The sequence below is a fragment of the Canis lupus genome, chromosome 26 (assembly GCF_011100685.1).
Source record: "Canis lupus familiaris isolate Mischka breed German Shepherd chromosome 26, alternate assembly UU_Cfam_GSD_1.0, whole genome shotgun sequence".
Taxonomy (NCBI): domain Eukaryota; kingdom Metazoa; phylum Chordata; class Mammalia; order Carnivora; family Canidae; genus Canis; species Canis lupus.
Window position 1 is genome coordinate 31,399,585 of NC_049247.1, and position 25,629 is coordinate 31,425,213.

Genomic DNA, 25,629 nt, shown 5'->3' on the forward strand with positions numbered 1-25,629 from the left:
GATAAAACTACAGGGAGGAGTTAATAAACCCCTATATGGTGGGTGATTAGTACAGCTGTGTCGATTAGCTGTTATCACCTAATGAAGACATATACAGGGATCCCTGGGTGGCGCACCGGTTTGGCGCCTGCCTTTGGCCCAGGGCGCGATCCTGGAGACCCGGGATCGAATCCCACATCGGGCTCCTGGTGCATGGAGCCTGCTTCTCCCTCTGCCTGTGTCTCTGCCTCTCTCTCTCTCTCTCTCTGTGACTATCATGAATAAATAAATAAAATCTTTAAAAAAAAAGACATATACAAAATCCAAAACTAATATTTAGCAAACCAAATCCAACAGAATATTAAAAGGACATGTCATAATCAGGTTATATTCACTCCAGCAATGCATTTTAATACTAGAAAACCCATAGGCTGAAGTAAATGAAATTAGGTTTGGTCAAAAATAAATGAAAGAAAAAAATACTATCATCTCAATAGAGGTAGAAAAAGCATTTGGTAAAATTTAGTAGGAGAAGAAATAAGAGATTAAAAGCATAAGGTTTGGAACGGAAGAAATGAAGCATAATTATTTGCCAATAATATGATCTTCTACTTAGAATACTGAGAAAAATCAATTGAAAAATTAACAGAAATTACAGGAGAGGTTTACAAGGTGACTTATACGATCAATACATGAAAGCCAATCACATTTCTATATACCAGTAATAAGCAGAAAATTTAATAATAAAAACTATATACCACACCAAAAAATTATAAGATATCTAGTGAAAATCTATAAAAGTTTTTGAAAACCTATATGGGGATACTTATAAAACTTTAAAAAATAAGTTTAAAAAACGAATAAATAATAGCCCATGTTTACAGATAAGAAAACTTTTTTTTTTAAGATTTTGTTTATTTATTCATGAGAGACACAGACAGAGAGAGGCAGAAACACAGGCAGAGGGAGAAACAGGCTCCATGCAGGGAGCCCGACATGGGACTCGATCCCGGGTCTCCAGGATCACGCCCTGGACTGAAGGCAGGCGCTAAACCTCTGAGCCACCCAGGGATCCCCCCAATTTCCTTCTACCCAGAAGCAAAGACCAGAAGAAAAAAACCAATGAGTGTCCAGAGGGGCATGCTGAGGAAAAGAAGAGCTCCCCGAGGGCTGGGCTCCTGGAATCTCTGTCACATGCCCAGGAGACGGGAACAAATGGGTGTCGGAACCGGGCTGAGGCTTGCAGCTGAGGAAGGAGAGCACAAAAAAAGAAAACCACACACACACAAAAAACACACACACACAAACACACACACACACACACACACACACAAAATAAAAAATGAAAAATAAAAATAAAAAAAAGGAAGGAGAGCACAGAACCCCCCAGGAAGCCTGGGGCCCCAGGCGAGCTTCCAGACCCCTCCACCCCCGAACCGCCCCTCTGGAGCTGCAGTAGCCACAGGGGCAGCTCCACTGCATGGTCTCCAACAGCTTCTGCAGCCTGGTCGGCGTCCTTCAGCTGGCAGTGCTTCAGGTACAGGTGCTGCGGTGTCCCCGAGACCTCCTCCAGCAGAGTCTCCAAGGGCCCAGGGACCATGTACGACAGGTTGTCACCACTCAGATCCAGCTTCTTCAGGGAGGCGGTGTGAAAAGTTCTGAGACAAGTAGGTGATGCCCACGTACAGGAGCGGATCTCCAGGGAGTGCAGTGGCTCCTGCAGGTGACTGAGGAGAAAGGGTGCGGCTCTGTCAGGGGAGGGCCGGGCCGGCAAACACCTGCCTGTCCCTGTCGGGGCCAGTCCTGCGGCAAGCACCTCACCTGGGCTGCCATTTACCAATAGATTTAGGAGTATGTCCTTTGGTGTACCAAGGATTGGCCCAGTCTCAACAGACCTACCTCCTAGGTTCTCTTCCAACACCCCCGACACAGTTTCTCTGGTGAAATGGAGACCACATTAGTACCTGGTAGGACTGCTGACAGGAGCTGTTTGGAAAGAGATTATATGACCATAAAGAATCCATAGCATAAACTTGTTTTTTATACAGGTTTGGGTTTGGGGGAGCTTAGCTTGGCTGGGGTGTGCAGAAGGCCTCCACCCAGAAATTTCTGGGAGGCAGCACAGAGCAGATGTTTCCCTCCCATAATCATCCTGGGAGCCGTGCACACTCCTCTCCAGGGCAGCACAAATACCAGGACTGATCTGTGTTGTCTCTAGTTCTTTCCTCAGGGCCCAGCACAATGCCAGGCACTCAGCAGAGCCCAAAAGTATTGTTGAGGAAATCGCTGCATGCATCTTTCCCCATTAAATTTCTCTTCCTAAGGAGATCCCAGCCACTGGCTACAGGGGAAGCCCAAGTTCCCAGACTGCCTGCGATGCCATGAGCAAGTAAGGAGAGCCACCACTTCCTGTCTTACCCTCTGCCCTGACTTGACTTGAGGGGGCATCCTGGGTACTTTTTAGAGGACCCTGCCCACCCCTTCACCTGAGCACTTGATGCAGGTTGCCTGACAGGTAGGAGTAAGAGTAGAGCTTCTGAAGGTGACCCAGCTTGCTGAGCTATGACAGGAAGTACCTGGAGGGCTGCTCAGGCTCAGAGGAGAAGGCCCAGTGGTAGCAGGCCAGCTTGAGGCCTTGCTGGTTGCAGATCCTGCCCAGCTGGGTGGCAAACAGGCTCTGCTCAGACAGTGCCCAGAACCAGTCAAACACCTCCAGCTCCTGAATGAAATCTAGGTTCAGGATTTTCAGGATCCCTATAAGGCTATTAAAAGGCATTTCTTTAATATGCAACTTTCTACTGCAGAGAGGCAGGGACCCACAGCTCCCTTCCACTTTATTCAGGAGGCCAGAGAGGAATGTATCTAACTTGAGGGGCCTTCATAGGAAAAGATCCATGTGTAATTCCACTAGTTCTTGCAGACTCTGCTGGCTTGGGCTTGGCCCTGGCCGGGGGCATCACTGTGAATGGTAACCAAAAAGGGAACCTGGCCAGGGCCTCAGAGGCGCCTTTACCTTGGACCTGTTCGGAGTCCAAGGTCAAATCCAGCACCCTCAGTTCTGACCTCCTGTGGAGATGAGAGCGGTGTGAGGAGATGCTGACATCTGGGGAGCCCATCAGGGCCCAGGGTAAGCAGAGCAGCAGCAGCAGCAGCAGCAGCAGCAGCAGCCCTGGGCCACTGTGGAGTCTAAGTCCCCAGTCTCAGCATCAGCCCTTCCTAGGTGCCCCCCTAGTCCTCTCCTCTCTAATGGGTTTTTCCCTTCCTACTTTCCAGTCCCTATTCCTCACACAACCTCTACCACAATCCCTAGAAGGTAAAAAGCACACCCCTTAATGCTCTTCAGCTACACCATCAACCACTTCACGCAGAGATCCTCACTCACAGCCCTAGCAGATTCCAGTACTCCCTCCCTTCCTTCCCAGCTCTACCTCCAACTCAGAGCTCTTTCAGCACCCATACTTCAGTCCAGCAACCCCCTTACCTGGGACAAGTCCTCTGGGCAGGGCAGGCAAGCGCAGCTTGCAGGCTGTCTTGGTTGGGCCACTGTACAATCAGGGAGCCCAGGTGGAGAAAGGGGAAGGACCAGACCTGCACCAGTGCCTTCAGAGCCGCCACCTTTTGGCAAAAGCAGCCATGAGCAGTGGTGGGAAGTACTTGACTGTGAACTCTTCCAAGGCAGGTATGGGTGAAGCCTCATTGCTCAGGAGGCTGTGGGCTGCAAGTTCCAGGATCTTGGGTGGTGCAGGATTGCTCATCTCCATGGACCTGGTGAAGAGTCAGGAGACTTGTTGCCTCAGCATCCCCCCAAGTCAGCACGGAGGCTCCAAGTCCTTCATGTCCATCGCAGGACAGATGTTAGCCAAGGAACTGGAGGCCTCGCTCCACCCTCCATTCATGACTCCACATCCAGAGTTTGGGTCTTGCAAACCTGACTCTGTGACTGTCTCCCCCAACCCCCCACCCCAGGCACTGGTGGCACAGGGCCCAGAACTATCTCAGGGCCTTTACATTTACTCTTCTCTCTGCCTGGAAGATTTCTCCTAGAAATCCACTTGGCTGGCTCCCTCACTTTATTCTCTTTCAGTCTCTGCTTATATTTCCCCTTGTTTGAGAAGTCTTCCCTGAACACTGAACACTCACATAGGATAACACTCCCGTCCCTTAATGATGACTCTATCCTACTCTGCTTCATAGCTCTTGTACTACCACTTCTACCCTACCACCCACTCGTTCAAACACACACACACACACACACACACACACACACACAGTATCATTGCTTGTTGTCTATCTCTGTTAAACTGTAAGCTCCATGAAATAAAAGAGGTGTCTGCTCTTATCATTGCTGTAGTCTGAGGGACCAACATATAATAGGCAACTGAGGCATATTTTAAGTGCATTACAAGAGCAAGTCTGCACATTGTAAGCTCACCACAATCCCACTGATTGAGCTTAGGGTGACGGAGGATGGAGGTTTTCTTTCTTTTTTTATTTATTTATTTATTTTTTATTGGTGTTCAATTTACTAACATACAGAATAACCCCCAGTGCCCGTCACCCATTCACTCCCACCCCCCGCCCACCTCCCCTTCCAACACCCCTAGTTCGTTTCCCAGAGTTAGCAGTCTTTACGTTCTGTCTCCCTATCTGATATTTCCCACACATTTCTTCCCCCTTCCCTTATATTCCTTTTCACTATTATTTATATTCCCCAAATGAATGAGAACATATAATGTTTGTCCTTCTCCGACTGGCTTACTTCACTCAGCATAATACCCTCCAGTTCCATCCACGTTGAAGCAAATGGTGGGTATTTGTCATTTCTAATAGCTGAGTAATATTCCATTGTATACATAAACCACATCTTCTTTATCCATTCATCTTTCGTTGGACACCGAGGCTCCTTCCACAGTTTGGCTATCGTGGCCATTGCTGCTATAAACATCGGGGTGCAGGTGTCCCGGCGTTTCACTGCATCTGTATCTTTGGGGTAAATCCCCAGCAGTGCAATTGCTGGGTCGTAGGGCAGGTCTATTTTTAGCTCTTTGAGGAACCTCCACACAGTTTTCCAGAGTGGCTGCACCAGTTCACATTCCCACCAACAGTGTATGAGGGTTCCCTTTTCTCCACATCCTCTCCAACATTTGTTGTTTCCTGCCTTGTTAATTTTCCCCATTCTCACTGGTGTGAGGTGGTATCTCATTGTGGTTTTGATTTGTATTTCCCTGATGGCAAGTGATGCAGAGCATTTTCTCATGTGCATGTTGGCCATGTCTATGTCTTCCTCTGTGAGATTTCTGTTCATGTCTTTTGCCCATTTCATGATTGGATTGTTTGTTTCTTTGGTGTTGAGTTTAATAAGTTCTTTATAGATCTTGGAAACTAGCCCTTTATCTGATATGTCATTTGCAAATATCTTCTCCCATTCTGTAGGTTGTCTTTGAGTTTTGTTGACTGTATCCTTTGCTGTGCAAAAGCTTCTGATCTTGATGAAGTCCCAATAGTTCATTTTTGCTTTTGTTTCTTTTGCCTTCGTGGATGTATCTTGCAAGAAGTTACTATGGCCGAGTTCAAAAAGGGTGTTGCCTGTGTTCTTCTCTAGGATTTTGATGGAATCATGTCTCACATTTAGATCTCTCATCCATTTTGAGTTTATCTTTGTGTATGGTGAAAGAGAGTGGTCTAGTTTCATTCTTCTGCATGTGGATGTCCAATTTTCCCAGCACCATTTATTGAAGAGACTGTCTTTCTTCCAGTGGATAGTCTTTCCTCCTTTATCGAATATTAGTTGCCCATAAAGTTCAGGGTCCACTTCTGGATTCTCTATTCTGTTCCACTGATCTATGTGTCTGTTTTTGTGCCAGTACCACACTGTCTTGATGACCACAGCTTTGTAGTACAACCTGAAATCTGGCATTGTGATGCCCCCAGATATGGTTTTCTTTTTTAAAATTCCCCTGGCTATTCGGGGTCTTTTCTGATTCCACACAAATCTTAAAATAATTTGTTCTAACTCTCTGAAGAAAGTCCATGGTATTTTGATAGGGATTGCATTAAACGTGTATATTGCCCTGGGTAACATTGACATTTTCACAATATTAATTCTGCCAATCCATGAGCATGGAATATTTTTCCATCTCTTTGTGTCTTCCTCAATTTCTTTCAGAAGTGTTCTATAGTTTTGAGGGTATAGATCCTTTACATCTTTGGTTAGGTTTATTCCTAGGTATCTTATGCTTTTGGGTGCAATTGTAAATGGGATTGACTCCTTAATTTCTCTTTCTTCAGTCTCATTGTTAGTGTCTAGAAATACCACTGATTTCTGGGCATTGATTGTGTATCCTGCCACGCTACCGAATTGCTGTATGAGTTCTAGCAATCTTGGGGTGGAGACTTTTGGGTTTTCTATGTAGAGTATCATGTCATCGGCGAAGAGGGAGAGTTTGACTTCTTCTTTGCCAATTTGAATGCCTTTAATGTCTTTTTGTTGTCTGATTGCTGAGGCTAGGACTTCCAGTACTATGTTGAACAGCAGTGGTGAGAGTGGACATCCCTGTCTTGTTCCTGATCTTAGGGGAAAGGCTCCCAGTGTTTCCCCATTGAGAATGATATTTGCGGTGGGCTTTTCATAGATGGCTTTTAAGATGTCGAGGAATGTTCCCTCTATCCCTACACTCTGAAGAGTTTTGATCAGGAATGGATGCTGTATTTTGTCAAATGCTTTCTCTGCATCCAATGAGAGGATCATATGGTTCTTGGTTTTTCTCTTGCTGATATGATGAATCACATTGATTGTTTTACGGGTGTTGAACCAGCCTTGTGTCCCAGGGATAAATCCTACTTGGTCATGGTGAATAATTTTTTTAATGTACTGTTGGATCCTATTGGCCAGTATCTTGTTGAGAATTTTTGCATCCATGTTCATCAGGGATATTGGTCTGTAATTCTCCTTTTTGGTGGGGTCTTTGTCTGGTTTTGGAATTAAGGTGATGCTGGCTTCATAGAACGAATTTGGAAGTACTCCATCTCTTTCTATCTTTCCAAACAGCTTTAGGAGAATAGGTATGGTTTCTTCTTTAAACGTTTGATAAAATTCCCCTGGGAAGCCATCTGGCCCTGGACTCTTGTGTCTTGGGAGGTTTTTGATGACTGCTTCAATTTCCTCCCTGGTTATTGGCCTGTTCAGGTTTTCTATTTCTTCCTGTTCCAGTTTTGGTAGTTTGTGGCTTTCCAGGAATGCGTCCATTTCTTCTAGATTGCCTAATTTATTGGCGTATAGCTGTTCATAATATGTTTTTAAAATCGTTTGTATTTCCTTGGTGTTGGTAGTGATCTCTCCTTTCTCATTCATGATTTTATTAATTTGAGTCTTCTCTCTCTTCTTTTTAATAAGGCTGGCTAATGGTTTATCTATCTTATTAATTCTTTCAAAGAACCAACTCCTGGTTCTGTTGATCTGTTCCACAGTTCTTCTGGTCTCGATTTCGTTGAGTTCTGCTCGAATCTTTATTAACTCCCTTCTTCTCTTGGGTGTAGGATCTATTTGCTGTTTTTCTCTAGCTCCTTTATGTGTAAGGTTAGCTTTTGTATTTGAGTTCTTTCCAGTTTTTGAATGGATGCTTGTATTGCGATGTATTTCCCCCTTAGGACTGCTTTTGCTGCATCCCAAAGATTTTGAACGGTTGTATCTTCATTCTCATTAGTTTCCATGAATCTTTTTAATTCTTCCTTAATTTCCTGGTTGACCCTTTTATCTTTTAGCAGGATGGTCCTTAACCGGAGGTTTTCTTTCTTCACTCATGAAGCATCAGGTTAATTTCAGGTCACTTATATTCTTTCCACGGCCTAAACCCTCCTTTCTTCCTAGGCTTCCTAGGCTTTCTTCCTACACTTCCTAGGGAAGTGTAGCCCCATCCCATTACCCTCCAAGGCCACCCAGGCTACAGAGCAGATCTTTGTGCTGTGACAGGATTTTCTAGACCTGTGCTGTCTGATGTGAAAGCCATGAGACACATGTGACAACAGACCACTTGAAATGTGGCTCATGGGACTAACTCAATTTTTAGTTTTATTTAATTTCAATTAATTTCAATTAATAGCTACATGTAGCTACATGCTACATTTTTGGACAGTACAAAACTAGAATCTATAGAAGTCAGAGACAGGAAACATTCATTCGTAATCTCACCAAGCTATGAAATCCACTCCTATGATGCTATTATGGCGTTGGCAAGAAAACTGAGAAATATAATATGTCCCTTTTTAAGGAACAGTGAATATTGGCAATTATTGGCCAATCTCACTTTTTTATAAAGATATTTATTTATTCATTCATTCATTCATTCATTCATTCATTCATTCATGAGAGACAGAGAGACAGAGAGAGAGAGAGAGAGGCGCAGAAGTAGGCTCCATGCCAGGAGCCCGATACGGGACTCAATCCCAGGACTCCAGGATCACGCCCTGGGCCAAAGGCAGTTGCCAAACCGCTGAGCCACCCAGGGATCCCCTCACTTTTGAAGCTGGATGTAAAAGTCCTAAACAATGAAACACTGACAAATCGTTCTCTTAAAAAGATGATCATGTATGATTGATATCAGGAATGCAAGAAGGGTTAATGTCATTAATTATTTAACTGTGTCAATGGCGACAGGAAAATCAAGTAAGGGATAGGAAGAAAATTCCTGAACCTGATATTTAGTAGTGGTGTTCTATATACACTGCCTTTAAAGTCAAATAAGAGCCACCATTCACATCCTGCACACCTGATGCACCCTGCACGTCCAATTCAGGGAGTGTCACTGATCCAGGGCCCACCCTGTTGCCCACAAGAATCCCTGGCAGCCTGGAGCAAGGGCCACACCTCACATGTGTTGCTCTGCACCAAGGACTGCGTGCAACAGACTAGCTCCTGGGAGACACTTTGGTTTGAGGACTTGCCAAGGACTTTGCTGAACCTGCTTGAGAGTGCCTGGTGGATCTGGCACACTTCCACCTCACCTTGCCTCCCTAATTGCCTCATCGCCTATGTCCATCTGTAGCTCTCCAAGCCTTCCTTGGCTCCTTCCTCATTTTCCTTCATAGACAACTCCCCTAGTAAAATCCTTGCACATTTTCCTATCTTAGCATCTGGTTCCTGTGGGGCCTGGACTAACTCAGATGTCATATCGCCGCTTCTATTCAACACTGTACTGGACATCCTGTCACACTTTTACAAGGAAAAAGGTTGTATGAGAACAGGAAAAGAAGAAACAAAAGTGCTAATAAATGTAGATCATATGACTCTTTACACAGGAAATCCAAGACAATCCTAGACAAACCTACAGAATAATAGAGTTCAGCCAGGTTGTGTCACATAAGATTGACATATAGACATCAGTGGTGCTAGTATGTATCAGTAACAACCATTTGAAAAATGTAATCGTCATGATTATAAGGTCCCAATCACAAGTGTACTAGATGGTCCTTAATAAAAGCAACAACAACAACAACAACAACAACAACAACAAAATAAATAAATAAATAAAAGCAACAAATGTTTCTCAAGATGTCTTTAAAAGATTTCAAAGTTTTGGACCAGAGTATACATAACGTGACAATCACTTAAATTGACTTTTAACTTTCTTATAAGTTTTAGATAATAACAACCATAACACACAGATTGTTAAGACAGCAAAAGGACACTGCTGGGGGGCTGCATGGTGGTGCAGTCAGTTGAGCGTCCAACTCTTGGTTTCTCCCAGGGGTTGTGGGATTGAGCCCTGCAGAGGGCTCCAGGCTCTGCGCTCTGCATATAGTTTGCTTGAGACCCTCTTTCCCTCTTCTTCTGCCCCTCCCCACCACCCTCTTGGGCTCTCATAAATAAATAAATAAATAAATAAATAAATAAATAAATAAATAAATAAAGTAATTAAAAAAGTACACTGTTGGGAGAAATAAAATTTTTTTTTGGGGGGGAAGAAATAATTAAATAAAATCTCCTGTCAGGGGATCCCTGGGTGGCTCAGCGGTTTAGCACCTGCCTTTGGCCCAGGGCGGGATCCTGGAGTCCCGGGATCGAGTCCCACGTCAGGCTCCCAGCATGGAGCCTGCTTCTCCCTCCTCCTGTGTCTCTGCCTCTCTCTCTCTCTCTGTCTATCATAAATAAATAACTCTTTAAAAAAAAATCTCCTGTCAACCCAGTACAACCCCTTCACAAAATGTAGACAAGAATGAAAGTTTTGTTATTAAGCATTAAACCAGACCATGATGCATATCACAGGCATTCAGCTAAAGAAATTGGAATGATAAAGAAATCTCACCCTTTTAGATAGCTAGGCAGAAACAATCCATTACATACATACAACTGTCTTAGTCCAAAGGAAAAATTAAAACTTGGAGCCAAGTGCTTGGACAAAACTTCCACAGAGTTAGGGAGACAGAACCCCACACTCCTCTGTGTTCACCTTTCACAGAGGTGGCTCCAGAAAGACACACCTAGAATGCAAAACTGGCAAAAGGCTTGTTCAGCTTTTTAAAAGATTACATATGTGTGAAAAGAACAAAGAAGATTAGGATCACAAATTTTCAAAAGGAAATGCTGGAAAGAAAAGCAGGGGAAGAAAGTGTTCTTTCCCTTTTGGCACGAGGGACACATCAAAGTTCTTGAGACTAAAGCAAAGTTATTTGTTTTGTATATTTTGTAATTGGAGTTCAATTTGCCAACATATAGTATAACATCCAGTGCTCATCCCGTCAAGCGCCCCCCTCTGTGCCCATCACCCAGTCCCCCCGTCCCCCCACCCCTTCCACTACCCCTTGTTTGTTTCCCAGAGTTAGGTGTCTCTCATGTGCTGTCACCCTCTATGATATTTCCCACTCATTTTCTCTCCTTTCCCCTATAATCCCTTTCACTATTTTTTATATTTCCCGAATGAATGAAACCATATAACGTTTGTCCTTCTCCAAATGACTTACTTCACTCAGTGTAATACCCTCCAGTTCTATTCATGTTGAAGCAAATGGTGAGTATTCATTGTTTCTAATGGCTGAGTAATATTCCATTGTATACATAGACCACGTCTTCTTTATCCATTCGTCTGTCGATGGACACCGAGGCTCCTGCCACAGTTTGGCTATTGTGGACATTGCTGTAAAGTAAAGTTTTTAGTTAGAGGCAAATTCATAGTCAGATTCTTCAATTACTAAAGAACACCGAACATATAAACTCTACAATTCATTTAATAAGAATAAAATCAACCACAAAGGCAGCAGAAGAAAGGGCATAATTACGAGCACTTGAAGATAAAATAATTAGCAGAAAAACAGCATTAGGAGAAAAATAGGCAGACTGTAAAGAAGAGAAAAAGAACTAATCAGAATTAGAAATGGCAAAGTGACTATACCTATGGACACGGATCATATCATGAGAACCAAGAGAAACAAAGACAGAACGAGCAGCACTATCAGTATTTTGTTGATGTTTGAATTAGGACAAGCATACACACTATCAACATTGGGAAAGCTGTGGCCAATGCAATATGACATGTAATGCTGGTGCTCTCAATAGCAATTAAAAGAAAAAGAGATAGAAAAAAACCCATGTATTTCAGTGGAAAACTATGCATCCTTTATAATGTATACCCTTTTAGATTATCAGATTCTAGATTATCAGCTCAGATTCCTGTTCATTATCTTTGTGCGATTTTGTAACTCCTTGTATGTTGTAGGTAACTGATAGATATATAATTCTATCTAGCCTGGTAGTGACTTTCCGCTAATTTCCACCTGTGGAAAAGCAGTTTTATCTTTATTCATAATTCATCTCACCATCCCTTTATGTCATATAACTGCACTGTTTGGATTCTTCTTTTGAATTGGCTAGAACATCTGCCTCACATATTCACTTTATAACTCTATATGAGAGTCATGATTCTACCTTTTTTACCAATAGAAAGCTAAAAGAAAAAAATTTTTTAAAGGCTAATATAATAAGAATATTTTTATTGATGTGACTGGATGGGAATGTTGAGTATATCCAGCAAGAACTGAATAGTAAATGTACAATGGCAAAGTAACTTAGACACATGAAAGAAACCACACCCTAACCAGGCTATCACTAGGGATGACATTAATAATAAATATGTGAAATAAAATTAAGAATAGCAAATTATTGATGTAATGGAATAAAATTAACAAAACTAAAGACTTGTCAATGGGCAGAAAGCAAATATTGAAAAGATATAAATTCTTAACTTATTGTTATAATCAGAATATTTTTGGTAATCTGTCTAAATAATTATAACTTTAATCTAGAAGAAACAACAAAACAAGAGAATGCTAAAAGATACTAACTTTACCAGATATTTGCATAAAGTAATATTGACCCAAGAACAAAAACCAACTGATGAACATAAATAAAGGAAGCTCTCCCAAGAGCTCACTGTATTATTGAAGGATCTAGTCTTCAGGGGATCCCTGCATGGCTCAGGGGTTTGGCGCCTACCTTCAGCCCAGGGCGCCATCCTGGAGTCCCAGGATCGGGTCCCGCATCGGGCTCCCTGCATAGAGCATGCTTCTCCCTCTGCCTGTGTCTCTGCCTCTCTCTCTATCATGAATAAATAAATAAAATCTTAAAAAAAAGAAGGATCTAGTCTTCAGTATCCAGATTGTTGACTACAGATAGCTAAGACAAAAAGACGAGCTTCTTTGGAGAAGATTCCAGTGAAAGGTGGCTCAGCAAAGTGAGGGAAACTGCCTGTCACAGTTAAGGTTTAGGCAGCAGGAGAATCTGGCAGCTAACTCTTCGTCCTCCAACCTCCACTCTCAGAGCTTTCCCACAAATCCAGCAGCAACAAACCCTCCGCAATGCTTCCCTGTCTCAGGGGCACCTGGGTGGCTCAGGGGTTGAGCGCCTGCCTTGGGCCCAGGGCATGATCCCGGATTCCCCGGATCGAGTCCCACGTCGGGCTCCCTGCATGGAGCCTGCTTCTCCCTCTGCCTGTGTCTCTGCCTCTCTCTCTCCCCCCCCCACCCCGTCTCTCTCATGAATAAATAAAATCTTTAAAATAAAATGCTCCTCTCTTCACAAACATCGGATAGCTTTGAGAGAGATGAATTTGTAAGATGCGGGCAGCCCCGGTGGCGCAGCGGTTTGGCGCCGCCTGCAGCCTGGGGTGTGATCCTGGAAGCCCGGGATCGAGTCCCGCGTCGGGCACCCTGCATGGAGCCTGCTTCTCCCTCTCCCTCTGCCTGTGTCTCTGCCTCTCTCTCTGTGTCTATGAATAAATAAATAAAATCTTTAAAAAAAAAAAAGAATTTGTAAGATGCATCACATAGGAAAGAAAAAAATCCACTACCAATAAAACACCCAGTGAGGGTAAGGCCCATACTGATTACTGAGATGCCAATCCCTGATGTATCCATGATGCACAATGAATAGGACTTTTTGGTAGGTGGACGTATAGCGTGAAAAAATAATTTTCTAGAGGGACACCTGGGTGGCTCAGCCGTTGAGTGCCTGCCTTCGGCCCAGGGCGTGATCCTGGAATCCTTGGTTCGAGTCCCACATTGGGCTCCCGGCATGGAGCCTGCTTCTCCCTCTCCCTCTGCCTGTGTCTCTGCCTCTCTCTCTGTGTGTCTCTCATGAATAAATAAATAAAGTCTTTAAAAAATAATAAATAAAGTATGTTAATTTCATTCATAAAAAAGTCTTTAAACACAGGCTAAACAACATTGGTTGGGGCTTAAGAATGCATTTATTTCAGGAATAGTTTCTGCTTGGGCATAACTGATAACATTCAAAAGGCAGAAAGTGATTTTTCCGTACAAATTATTATAACTCTAAAGTACCAAAGGGCATTCTGGAGATACTAAGACATTTGGGGATAAAAAACATATGTAGTTTCCATAGCTTGGCTTTATTCCTGAAAGACTCCCTCATCCTTTTGACAACAGAAATATCCCCCGCTCGCTAAGGCCAGTTGTATATCAAATACTCCCATATACAAAGACTGGCCCCATCCCCATCCACCAATTTTCCAGTGATAAGAGAAGCTACAGGAGACAGCAGGAAGCAGACCAATAGGGAGATCTCTCAGGAACTCCAATTTGCTTCGCTGGAATTTTCTTAACCGTCCAAATACGTCTTTTGCCAAAGAGCCATAGTTGTCAATAGCAGTCAGGGAATAAATGACGCCAGGGGCAACACAGTTGCTCCTTACTCCGTTCTGGCCTATTCTACAGCCAAGGATTTGGTGAGATTGTAAACACCTGCTCTGGCAGCTGCACTATACACAAGTCCTGGAAATCCATTTTAAACAAGGATAATATTATTCAGAATGGATCCTCCATGCTCTTTCATCCAGGAGTTGTAAACTGCTCTCCACATGTAGAAGGTGCTCATCAATTTGGTTTCGATCACAGCATGCCATCCCTTTGCACTGATGTGTTTTGCAGGAGACCTGAACTGACCTCCTCCATTGTTTACAAAAAATTGATCTTACCATAAATATCTAAGGTGGATTTGACCAAATTGTTCACCGCCTTTTCTTTGCAGATGTTGCATTTTATGGGAGTGACCTGAGCCTGGTGGGCTCAGTTCATCTGCAGTAGATTTTAGTCAATCAAAGTTACGTGACGCAATGACCACATTACACCCCAGCTGCAAGATCTTGGTCATGATGGCCTTTCTGATACCTGTGTCCCCTCTGGTGATGATGGCCAGTTGGTCTTGCAGCAAGCCAGCAACCAGCCAGCTCTTGCCCTTGTCCCAAGTGCCCATCTCCACCAAGCATCTGAGTCTTAGGAGTGCTAAAGTCACTTACATGGTAAAAAATAATAATAATAATAATAATATTTTTTACTTTATTTATTCTTGAGAGACACATACACAGAGAGGCAGAGACATAGGCAGAGGGAGAAGCAGGCTTCCTGTAAGGAACCCAATGTGGGACTCCATCTCTGACCCCGGGATCATGCCGTGACCCGAAGGCAGAAGACACTCCACTCCTGAGCCATCCGGGTGTCCCTACAGGAAAATTTTTATGTTTAAAAAAAAATCAATAGCCTGTCTAAATTATCTCATTTTATTAAAAATAGATTATCATTTTAAATACTGATATTCCGTCAGAAGTCTCTTATTGACAGTTATTTTGAATTTCAAACTATAAATAACCCAGAAATAGATTTTGTTAAATGCCTTTATCCAAATTTCAGGTTATTGAGTATATGCTTCCTTTACATCTTTTTCTCCTTTATGGAGATGATCATGTGGGATCTCTTCCTCTCTTTTGTGTCAATATGGTGAGGTTTGGTTTTGTCTTTTTTAAAGACTTTATTTATTCATGTCAGAGAGAGAGAGAGAGAGAGAGAGAGAGAGAGAGAGAGAGAGTGACAGGCGGAGGGAGAAGCAGGCTCCATGCAGGGAGCCCGATACGGGTTCGATCCTGGGTCTCCAGGATCAAGCCCTGGGCCGAAGGCAGGCGCTAAACTGCTGAGCCACCCAGAGATCCCCAATATGGTGGGTTTTATTAAAAGATTTCCTCATATTGGACTATCCTTGCATTTCTAGTATTTCTCACTTAGTCACATGCTATTATGACTATCAATGCCATTGCACCAGTATTTATCAATGAGATTCGTCTGTAATTTTCTTTTAGAGACCGTTTTGTGAATTTGTGTTTGGGATTTTTTTTTTTAGTGAAATAGCTCTGTCAATTTTGATCTGTGTTGGACTTTGACTTGAATCTAGTGTGGTCTGGGGTGAATGAGCTGGCTGAATGACAGACCCTATCCTGTGATAGGTGGAAAGAGGATACTTCCGTGAAAAACTATGCATTGCTCATATCTTACTTGTTCAGTCTAGTCTTCACTATTTCCTAGTCTTTCATGGTTTTTAAGCTACTTCAGAAGACAAGTGATAGCAATGCAAAATAATTCTTGTCTCTGGACATGTACATTCTGTCCTATTCAATTGACTTCTCCTCACTAGCCGGTTAAATAAATCTTTAACACTTGTTCGTTTTTGTATCTGCATGAGTCATGATTTTATCATTTTTAAATAATCTATTTTTATTGTAAAAATATATTTATATTATGTATATTTATGTAAAATATACATAAAATTGCCATCTTAACCATTTTTTAAAATATGCGGGTCAGTGGCATTAAGCACATTATTGTGCACCCATCACCACCATCCATCCCCAGAACTCTTTCATCCTACTAAATTGAAATTGTACCCAGTAAATAATAACCCTCCATTCCTCTATCACCTAAGCTCCTGGGAAACCACCCTTCAACTTTCTGTCTTTATAAATTGGACCGCTCTACGTATCTTTGTAAGTGTGCTAGGAGGAAACACTTCCTACCAATTCAGATGCAGTGATCTAGAGACTATTAATTAACTGGCAGATTTGGGATCCCTGGGTGGCGCAGCGGTTTGGCGCCTGCCTTTGGCCCAGGGCGCGATCCTGGAGACCCGGGATCGAATCCCACGTCAGGCTCCCGGTGCATGGAGCCTGCTTCTCCCTCTGCCTGTGTCTCTGCCTCTCTCTCTCTCACTGTGTGCCTATCATAAATAAATAAAAAAATTAAAAAAAATTAACTGACAGATTTACAGGAGAAAAGACAAGATTAATTTACACACTCACGCAGGAGCATTCAGATGAAGAGGCTCCCTAAAGAGCTGGAGATAGACGTTTATATACCAACTGAACAGGGGAAAGCGATGGAAAGCAAAGAAAGAGCTTCTCTGGAAAAGACTAAGGAGCTTTTAGGAAAACAAATGGAAAGTATGATATTGTCATGTTTGCCACTTCTCAGATGCAAGTGGTCCAGGCTGAGAGTGAAACTACCCCAAAGAGGGATTTATGGCAGCTTCTCTCTCAGAAGGATAAGCCTTTAGTCAGATACATGAGACCCAGAAAGGCTTCTGCATTTGCTGTGTCATAAATGACTTCAGTTTAAAATAACCTTGCTCCAACTCAAGGGGTATAAGTGGATCCATACAAGTGGAATCATACAGTATTTGTCCTTCAGTGACTAGCTTATTTCATTTAGCATAATGTCCCCAAGGTTCATCCATGCTTACAATGTGTTAGGAATTACCTTCCTTTTAAAGACTGAAATAAAATTCTGCTGTACTTACATATTACATCGTGTTTATCCGTTCATCCATTGATGGACACTTGAGTTCCTTCCGCCTCTTAACTATTGTGAATAAATGTGCTTATGAATACAGCTGTACAAATTCTTCAAGACCCTCCTTTCAATTCTTTGGGGTATATACCCAGAAGTAAAATTGCTGGATATATATTTTTTAAGATCTTATTTATTTATTCATGAGAGAGACACACACAGAGAGAGAGAGAGAGAGAGAGAGAGAGAGAGAGAGGCAGAGACACAGGCAGAGGGAGAAGCAGGCTCCATGCACCGGGAGCCCGATGTGGGATTCGATCCCGGGTCTCCAGGATCGCGCCCTGGGCCAAAGGCAGGCGCCAAACCGCTGTGCCACCCATGGATCCCCCAAAAGGTTTTAATATTTAATTGTAAAGGTGGGCAATAAATCTAAATTGTGGTATCATTATGATTTTTTCTTTTTTAAAGAGTTTACTTATTTCTTTTAGAGAGAGAGAACACAAGTTGAGGAGGGAGAGGGACAAGCAGTCTCTGCACTGAATGTGGAGCCTGATGTGGGATTTGACCTCATGACCCTGAGATCATGCTCTGAGTCAAAATCAAGAGTTGGATGCTCAACCGAGACACCCAGGTGCTCCTCATTGTGATTCTTAAAACGAGAGATACACAGTGACTTATTTTTCATGGCAAATATTTTTAGATCCATAAAGCTTTATGGTAATTATCCATGTGTTATTTGTTTTGGTCATGCTGTCAAATTTGTAATAAAGCTTCTTAACCCAAAGGAAAAATAAAGTTATGTGTAGCAAAAAAATTTTTTCTCTCTGTAGTGTGTTTGAATCTATTAAGATATATATGCTCCAGGGGCATCTGGGAAGCTGTCAATTAAAATGTTTGCCTTTGGCTCAGGTCATTATGCCAGGGTCCTGGGATCAAGTCCCGTGTTGGGCCTGCCTGCTGCTCCCCCTACTATTCTTTTTCTGATTGATAGATAAATAGATAGATAAATAAATAATCTTTTTAAAACAGATATATATGCTCCAAACAAACCTTAAAGAAAAAACAGCAAAATGTTATTGGTTTCACTCTTCACACACTGCTATAAACATTCTCATTAGCTCACACAGTCCTTCCAGCTGGCTTACGTATACTTACTTCCCTTCGGCTTCAGGGATTGGGGGAATGGCTGGAAGTGCACACGAGGCTCTTTTTGTGATAAATTGTAAGCAGGCATACATTCAGCCAGAAGCCTTCCAGATTGGTCATATAAAAACATGGAGAGCAAAAAGAAAATGGAACTGAATGACTACCAAATTTCTACTCAGTACAGAACATTTTAGACTTACAACAGTAACTCTAAAAGCTCCCATTAAGCACGTTCAATATTAGTTTATAACCATTATCTCATTTAATCTTCACACACATACAATTTATGTGGTATATAGCATCTTAATTCCCATTTCAGAGCTGAGGAATGCTCTGCTTGAGGTCATGCAGCTAGTAATTGGAGCTAGGGGTTCTTAACATTGCATACTCTTTTCACCCTGGGGATGCTACTGAACTCAAAGGGCAGTTCTGAGGATTAGATGTGCTGAGGCACATTGTTTCCTTAGCCTCCTGCCTGCCATGGAGTAAGTAGTCATTATATGATCGCCATTAGTATTGAATCATTACTATTTAATATTAAATTATATTAATACAAATAAAACAATTAAGTTATTAATTGTGCATATCTGGGTCCTATGTATAGGTTTTCCAACCGTTTTATTCAATTCCTGTACTTCAAGATCATATAGCACACAAGTGAGAATATCTCCAACTTTGTGATTATAAATTAATAAAGGGTTAAGACTAGGAATACAGAAGTACTCACAGTTCAAATTTTAACTCACCATTTGTGAAATTGTGGGTCAGGATGATGTTGTAATAGGTAATAGGGCCATCCTAGTTGCTGGACAATGTTCTGGTCAGGAGTCCATCGGCAGCACTTTGGGATGGGTACTCCATTCTGGAGTCTGACTTTCAACACTTGCAGTCCAGAAATTCAACTTAGTCAGTCTATGGAAAATTACTGAGGCTCTTGGAAATTATTAAAATGAACCAAACTAACCAAATAAGTAATCTTTAAATCATATTATCAATTGTGTATATATAATTAGAGACATACCTCTCCTAGAAGGGGCTATTCTATCCCCTTATTGTCCTAGCAATGAGAACAAATTCTTGCTCACAGGTGGTCCATTGGAAATCACTTCCCTAACCAGAGTTAGGGAATCTCCCTAACCAGAGTTCTTCCTCCCCAAATCTCTCCCCTATTATGTGTTTTGTTTTCTGGTAGCAGTTATCACTACCTAAAATTATCTTACTTCCTCCTAGATTGTCTGCCTTCCTCCATTAGAATGGCAGGTTCTCTGATGTTTGTTCACTGCCATATCCCTAACTTCTAGAACAGAGCTGGACACATAGCAGGAACTCAATATATGCTTGAATGAATTAATGTCATCTGGAGGTTGTAAACCCAAGTTAGATGCAAGTCAACTTAAGCTTCTTTCCCTCAACAGGAAATAGTTGCCCTGTCACTGAACTGAGTTTAGGGACAGTCCTCAGAGATGGGTCGGCCCCCTCGGACTCAGACCCCAGAGCAGGTGGAACCTGGCCCAGCCCAGTGATCTGTGTGTCTGCTCTCTCAGCTGCCCTCCAAAGCCCTGGGATCGACTTGCCACACTCACTTGCACCCTGAGCCACAGCTTCTGGTATAAGCAGAAACCACGGAGCCTCCCAGTTTCTCTTATTCCTTTCTTCAGGTTCAAGGACCCCTAAGGCTCTGGGTCCCTAGTTGGTGTTCTGGACCTAAAGATATGGGCATCTGCTTATATCTAACTCTAACCTGTTGTGGCCCAATGATCTCCTCCCTGCAACAAAGAAGGACTGAGATATGTAGATTGAGAACTGTGATCCTTCTTGGTTGTTAAAATAACTTACAAGTTATTATGGTACTAATTTTGGGGAACAGCAATGGATACTGAGTTTGTGCTTAATGCTCATCGACTGTTCCCCTCCCATATTCCCATTAAATATGTTTGAGAACTCAAAAGGCTAACTCCCAAGACCACCCTGAAATAGAGTCCTCCAGTCTTTTTTCTTTTTTTTTAAGATCTTATTTATTTGAGAGGGAGAGTATCTGCACACAGGAGTGGGGGGTAGAGGAGACGGGAGGGAGAGGGAGAAGCAGGCTCCCCGCCTGAGAGGCTGCAGCGCCTGGCATTCCAGTAGTGCTTTGTGTGGACTCAGGGGACCATTCCCCCGGTGACTTTGAAGGGAAGCCTTCTGAGAAGCTTGGGACCAGAAGAGTTCAGGTGCAAGAGGAATAGGGATGGTGTGGACCTTGAAGACCCTGATCCCATCATAGAATGTTGTGGTGTCCTGGGGGTCTCATGCAGGACTGGGGTGCCAAAGTAGCAGACACTCTGTTCAGCTTTGTCGGGGCACGATGGCAGTGTGTATCCAGGCTCCAGCTGTTATCTTTTCTTTTTTTTTTTTTCCAGCTGTTTTCTGAGAGCCACTTGTTATTGTCTTCTCCTCATAAAAGTGAGGGGAACTGATTCTTCAAGTTGGTTTTATAAGATCACTTGAACTACTTCTCAAATGACTGAATTCACAAGCCAGGTCACAGACTATCCTAGTTCAGGTAACAATGACCTGCAATGCACACGTAAACCTCTTATCCACCAAGTCCACTGCGTACTCCTAGCCACAGACTCTTTTACTCTGGACATCACCCTGATCCTGGGTGGCTAAATACATGTCCATCGTTTTCACCGGATTGTCCCGTCTTTTCATGGTTCTACTTCTGGTTTCTTCTGCATCCTGTTCTGTGCAGTTCCCTGCTGCTCTGGATCTATGCAGTCCCTTTAGGGGAATGTGCTGACCTCAAGATGCTCCTGGCACGAAGGTGGTAAGTGACAGCATCCAAAACCTGGTTCAAAGTTCATGCTATTCCATGATGTCACAGGAGCTGAGGCCTGTCTACACAGTGGCCTACTTCACAACTCCCATAAATAGCCTATATTCCATAAAACGCAGGGGTTGGTCACTATCAGGAGATTGGAATGAAACTTAAAATAACTCCACCAATCCAAATAGGAGGGGTCTGCCCTCAGTTTGTTTTGATCTTTTTAAAAAAATCTTTATTTTATTTATTTTTTATTTTTTTGAGAGAGACAGCATGACCAGAGGGTGAAGGGCAGAGGGAGAGGGAGAGGCAGAGAATCCCAAGCAGGCACCACACCCAGCTCGGTGCCTAACTAACATAAGATCTGATCTCACGACCCTGAGGTCATGACCTGAGCCAAAATCAAGAGGAGGGCACTTAACTGACTGAGCCACCCAGGTGTCCCTCAGTTTCTTTTTCTATTAACCCTTTAAGATAGAGATCTTTTGTATAAGTGAGCAGTAGGTAGAAGAATTGGTGGCACCAACAAAGACCAACAGGACTCACAGCAGGGTCGTCTGTCTTCAGTGGTGCTGGGAGCAGGTCTCTGCGGACTTAACACTCCCTGCATATCACGGGGAGATGGCCACCTATCGCTCAGGTCCTTAAAAATGTTTGTTAAATTCGTTTAGGCAGGGGTAGAAGTACTTTCTAGAAACTGAATTTAATAGCACCTGTCAGGGAGAAGAAAAGCCTATTGTTCAGATCGAAGAGGCTCACAGAGTCAGAAAGTCTGAGGAACTCAACAAAATAGCCTCTGATGTGCGGCACCATGGGGGGAAGGGTTCCAAGGTCCTGGGGGAGACAGGAGAACCGGAAGTCAGCATCTCTGTTGCCTGAGACCTCAGCCAGATCACTCCTCCTGCCCCTTCCCCATCCTGGGCAAGTGGCGCCTCTAACAGTGAACCCAGGAAAGGAAAAGACAGCAGGAAAGGGAAAACAGGAATAGAAAAATGGAAGGAACAAACAGAATAAAAATAGTAAGATGAGAAGAATGTGGTTTTTTTCCTCGGATACCAAATATGTGTTGTTTTCCACACCAATTCTGACACTAACTGGGTATCTAAAAATTCAATTTAATGACACCGCCTAGCTGGAGTTACCATCACATTCCACACAGGTTAAATGTCTCAGTCCCACAAGACTATGTGCACTTCAGATGCCAGATAGGAATGGGGGGGGGGTGCTCAGGCTACCTGTGCTTCTGCCAACTGCAAATGTGGGGGCTCCCCTGACCCCTCAGGTATGATTACGACTCACCTTAGGAATGCACTTTACTTACAATGACTGGTTATAAAGGATCTACCTCAGACACAGCCAAAGGGAAGTGATGCATAGGACACTGTAGAGGGTGGGTGCCACAGAACTTCCAGGGCTCCTCCAGGGTGCCACCCTACCAACACATCCATGTGCCCACCAACCAGAAACTCTCTAGAACTTGTTTTGAGGGGTTTTATGGAGGTTTCATTACACAGGCGTGATTGGCTGAATCAGTGGCCATGGTGATTGAGCTCAATCTCTGATGCCTCTCCCCTCCTAGAAGGTTAGGGATGAGGCTGAAAAATTTAACCCTCTCATCACCAAACCTTCACACAGGCAAAAATCTACATATACATTTGGATTTCCCAAAATGTAACTACTAATAACCTAATAGTCGATTAACACACATTTGGTATGTTACAAGTATTATATACTGTATTGTTAAAATAGAGCTAGAGAAAATAAAATCATTAAGAAAAATCACATTTATACTATTGTACTGTATCTGTCCAAAAAGAGAAAATCCACCCTTGCGTTAAGTGGACCTTTGCAGTTCAAACATGTTGTTCAAGAGCCCTGCTGTGGGGCACAGCTACAGCAGTGCTTAGAAAGAAATTAAGAGATAAGTGCTTAGGTAATAAATATACCATAGACAAAATGACCTTACTGGATGTGAACTCCATTCTGTGGGAGATTGACTAGCCTTCTCTTGAGGAATAGACACCCACCTATGAGCCTGGCTACTGGGTTCCTGAACTTTTCCCATAACTACCCAGAAGAGTTGCAGTAGGAATGACTGGACAGAGACAGAAACTGAAAGCTATGACTTTATGTGGCCAGAAACCCAACATAATCTTTGTACAAAGAGAAAAGAGAAGAAAAAATGGCATTGGCAGAAAAAGCAGGATTGTAGCACAGGATGGTCTTGATCCATTGACCATTGGGTTAGGGGTCCAGCACCCTTCTGCTACCTTTTCCTCTGTTGTAACAAAGATCCCTATTGTCGGGGCTATAGGGAAAAAACACTTATGGCATGCCTGTAGCACAGTGAAGGGGTTGATTCAAACTAATTGGAAGCCCAGGGTCCTTAAGCACTATAAAGCCATCATACCATGAGGGAGGCTCCTAACCCTGAGGGTGCTAACTGGAAAATTTTTGGAGAAAGAAATTTATACAGATGAGAAGAAATGTAGGAGAATCACTGAAGTGTATACTGAGTGTCTAGAGGAAGGAAGAAACCTGACAGTGAGGAACTGAAGCAAAGCTAAAATAAGGATCCACCACTTGATCCAATTGGAAATTCAAAATCTACTAAAAATTTCATATGATAACTGTGGACCCAAGGAATTTAACAAAAATCCCCTACCCCTGGACAAGCAGAGCAGGGCTAACTCCATTTTGTGCTACATCCGCCATCTCATGTATGACCCCCACAAGACCTACTTATTGCACTCCCCCCACCCTAGTAAAGCCACTGAGCACACCCTTACTGGAAACGGGCTCATATAGGAATGCGGAACCCCTAAACCGCAAAGAATGTAAACCCCGCCTTTTGCTTGCCAATCCCGCGCGCCAATTCTGACCAGAGTGATAGGCTAGTTCAAATGGTCACTGTAGGGTAAACTGTAATTCAATTGGCCACCTGCGTGTGGACCGACATGACTGTGCAAGTCTGTGTGTGTTACAATCCCATTGGCCACTGGCCCCTATAAAACTGCTACGCCTCTTACCCTCGGGGTACAAGTCCCTGCTCCACTGTGTCGGGTATACTTGGCCCAAGCTCTAGTTTGCAAATAAACCCTCATGCGCTTGCATCAGTGTTGGCTTCTAGGTGGTTTCTCGGATACGCCATCTTGGGCACAATAACAAAAAGACACACATTGGCTTTGTGCCGCTATTAACACAGATTCTTTTTTTTTTTTTTTTGATTCTTTAATATTTGCCTTAAATGTGTCAGTTGGTAAAGCTTCACAGCCTTAATCCTGAGGCTCAAGTTATAGTTGTATCTGGAGACCCCAAAAATTTAACCAAGGTACTCATTATAACCCTTTAGTAGAGTTACTGAATATGAAGTGGAGGACAAATAGGTAAGTTTTACCTTAATCATCCAAACTATTACTGTCCTGCGTAAATCTTCACAGTCATAGCACCCATTGCCTCAAAATATCCCACATTGGGTGAGAAAGCTCTGCCCAAGTGAGTAATAAATTAAAATTAAGACTTTGGGGGCAGCCCGGTGGCTCAGTGGTTTTGCACCGCATTGGACCCAGGGCATGATCCTGGAGACCTGGGATGGAGTCACACATCGGGCTCCCTGCACGGAGCCTGCTTCTCCCTCTGCCTGTGTCTCTACTGCTCTCTCTCTGTCTCTCTCTCTCTGTGTCTGTCATGAAAAAATAAATTTTAAAAATCTTAAAAAAAAAATAAAAGACTTTGGTAATTACAGGGGCACCTGGTTGGCTCACTTGGTAGAGCATGTATGTGACTCTTGATCTCAAGGTCGTGAGTTCGGGCCTGATGCTGGGCATGGAGCTTACCTTAAAAATAATAATAATAAAAAAAGACTTTGGTAGTAACAAATTGGCTTGACAAAAGTGAATCCCCATGGATGCCCCTCATCTATTAAAACAGTTAATATAGCCCAGTGCAAAATAAAAATTAAAAATAAAATAGGACTTCCTTCGGGCACCTGGGTGGCTCAGTCAGTTCAGGGTCCGACTGTTAGCTCAGCTCAGGTCTTGGTCTCAGGGTTCTGGGTCCAAGGCTGGTATTACGCCTTCCTTCAATGATTGAAACTTTGGGAAAACCTAATGATTGAAGAAGTGATTATCCCTACTACTGCTCCGTTTAAAAACTTAAATTTACCTATTAAACTTTGCCCGTTAATAAACTTGGAAAGAAGGCAGGCACCTCATGGTGGACTACTGCAACCTTAATTCTGAGGTCCCATTCCCTAAGGCTCCATTACCAAACATTATTGAAATTTCCAAGTCCATCCCATCAGTAACAAAGAAATATTCTGAGATTACAGATTTGGCTAATAAATTCTGTTCGTTGTCTATTTCAATGCCTCTCAGCCATAGTTTGTCTTCACCTCCCAAGGGATACAATACACCTTTACCCATGGGGGTACCTCATGGGTACCTCAACAGCTTTGGGATCCATCACATACAATCTTTGAGGGCAAGCCCTTAACTGGACCCAACTTTCTTGACACGCACAGGTATGACATTATATTGATGACATACCTCCTCCAAAGAGAGTCTTCTGACACACTCGTT

At 43.0% G+C, this 25,629-nt stretch overlaps 1 protein-coding gene, 1 long non-coding RNA gene and 1 pseudogene across 5 annotated transcripts; all 3 read right to left on the bottom strand.

Annotated features, from left to right (window-relative positions):
* Nucleotides 1-935: 935 nt before the first annotated feature.
* On the bottom strand, nt 936-10,995 carry LOC119877615 (putative PRAME family member 26). Of its 4 annotated transcripts, XM_038576009.1 has the most exons (5): nt 10,936-10,995; nt 3,461-3,744; nt 2,556-2,698; nt 1,879-1,965; nt 936-1,706 (listed from the first exon to the last, which is right to left on the bottom strand). In XM_038576009.1, the coding sequence occupies exons 2-5, from the start codon at nt 3,674-3,676 to the stop codon at nt 1,028-1,030; spliced, it is 1,125 nt and encodes a 374-aa protein (XP_038431937.1). In that variant the 5' UTR covers nt 3,677-3,744; nt 10,936-10,995; the 3' UTR covers nt 936-1,027. The 4 variants fall into 4 exon arrangements, 2 of the variants coding, with proteins under 2 accessions (XP_038431937.1, XP_038431938.1); XR_005379479.1 differs by lacking the exon at nt 2,556-2,698; XR_005379480.1 differs by having other exon boundaries at nt 2,466-3,744.
* A 53-nt stretch (nt 10,996-11,048) lies between these two features.
* Nucleotides 11,049-24,672, bottom strand: LOC111092580. Its single transcript, XR_005379481.1, has 3 exons — nt 18,990-24,672; nt 18,253-18,347; nt 11,049-11,108 (listed from the first exon to the last, which is right to left on the bottom strand). It is a non-coding gene; the product is annotated as an uncharacterized LOC111092580 (long non-coding RNA).
* Nucleotides 13,555-15,277, bottom strand: LOC111090005 (annotated as a pseudogene).
* Nucleotides 24,673-25,629: the final 957 nt, after the last annotated feature.

Bases quoted from the DNA above. Each gene is read 5' to 3' on its own strand.
- LOC119877615 (XM_038576009.1), bottom strand. From the start codon at position 3,676: ATGAGGCTTCACCCATACCTGCCTTGGAAGAGTTCACAGTCAAGTACT. The intron at 2,699-3,460 runs GTAAGGGGGTTG...GATTTCATTCAG, and splicing joins GCCCAGAGGACTTGTCCCAG to GAGCTGGAGGTGTTTGACTG. The intron at 1,707-1,878 runs GTAGGTCTGTTG...CTTTCTCCTCAG, and splicing joins GTTGGAAGAGAACCTAGGAG to TCACCTGCAGGAGCCACTGC.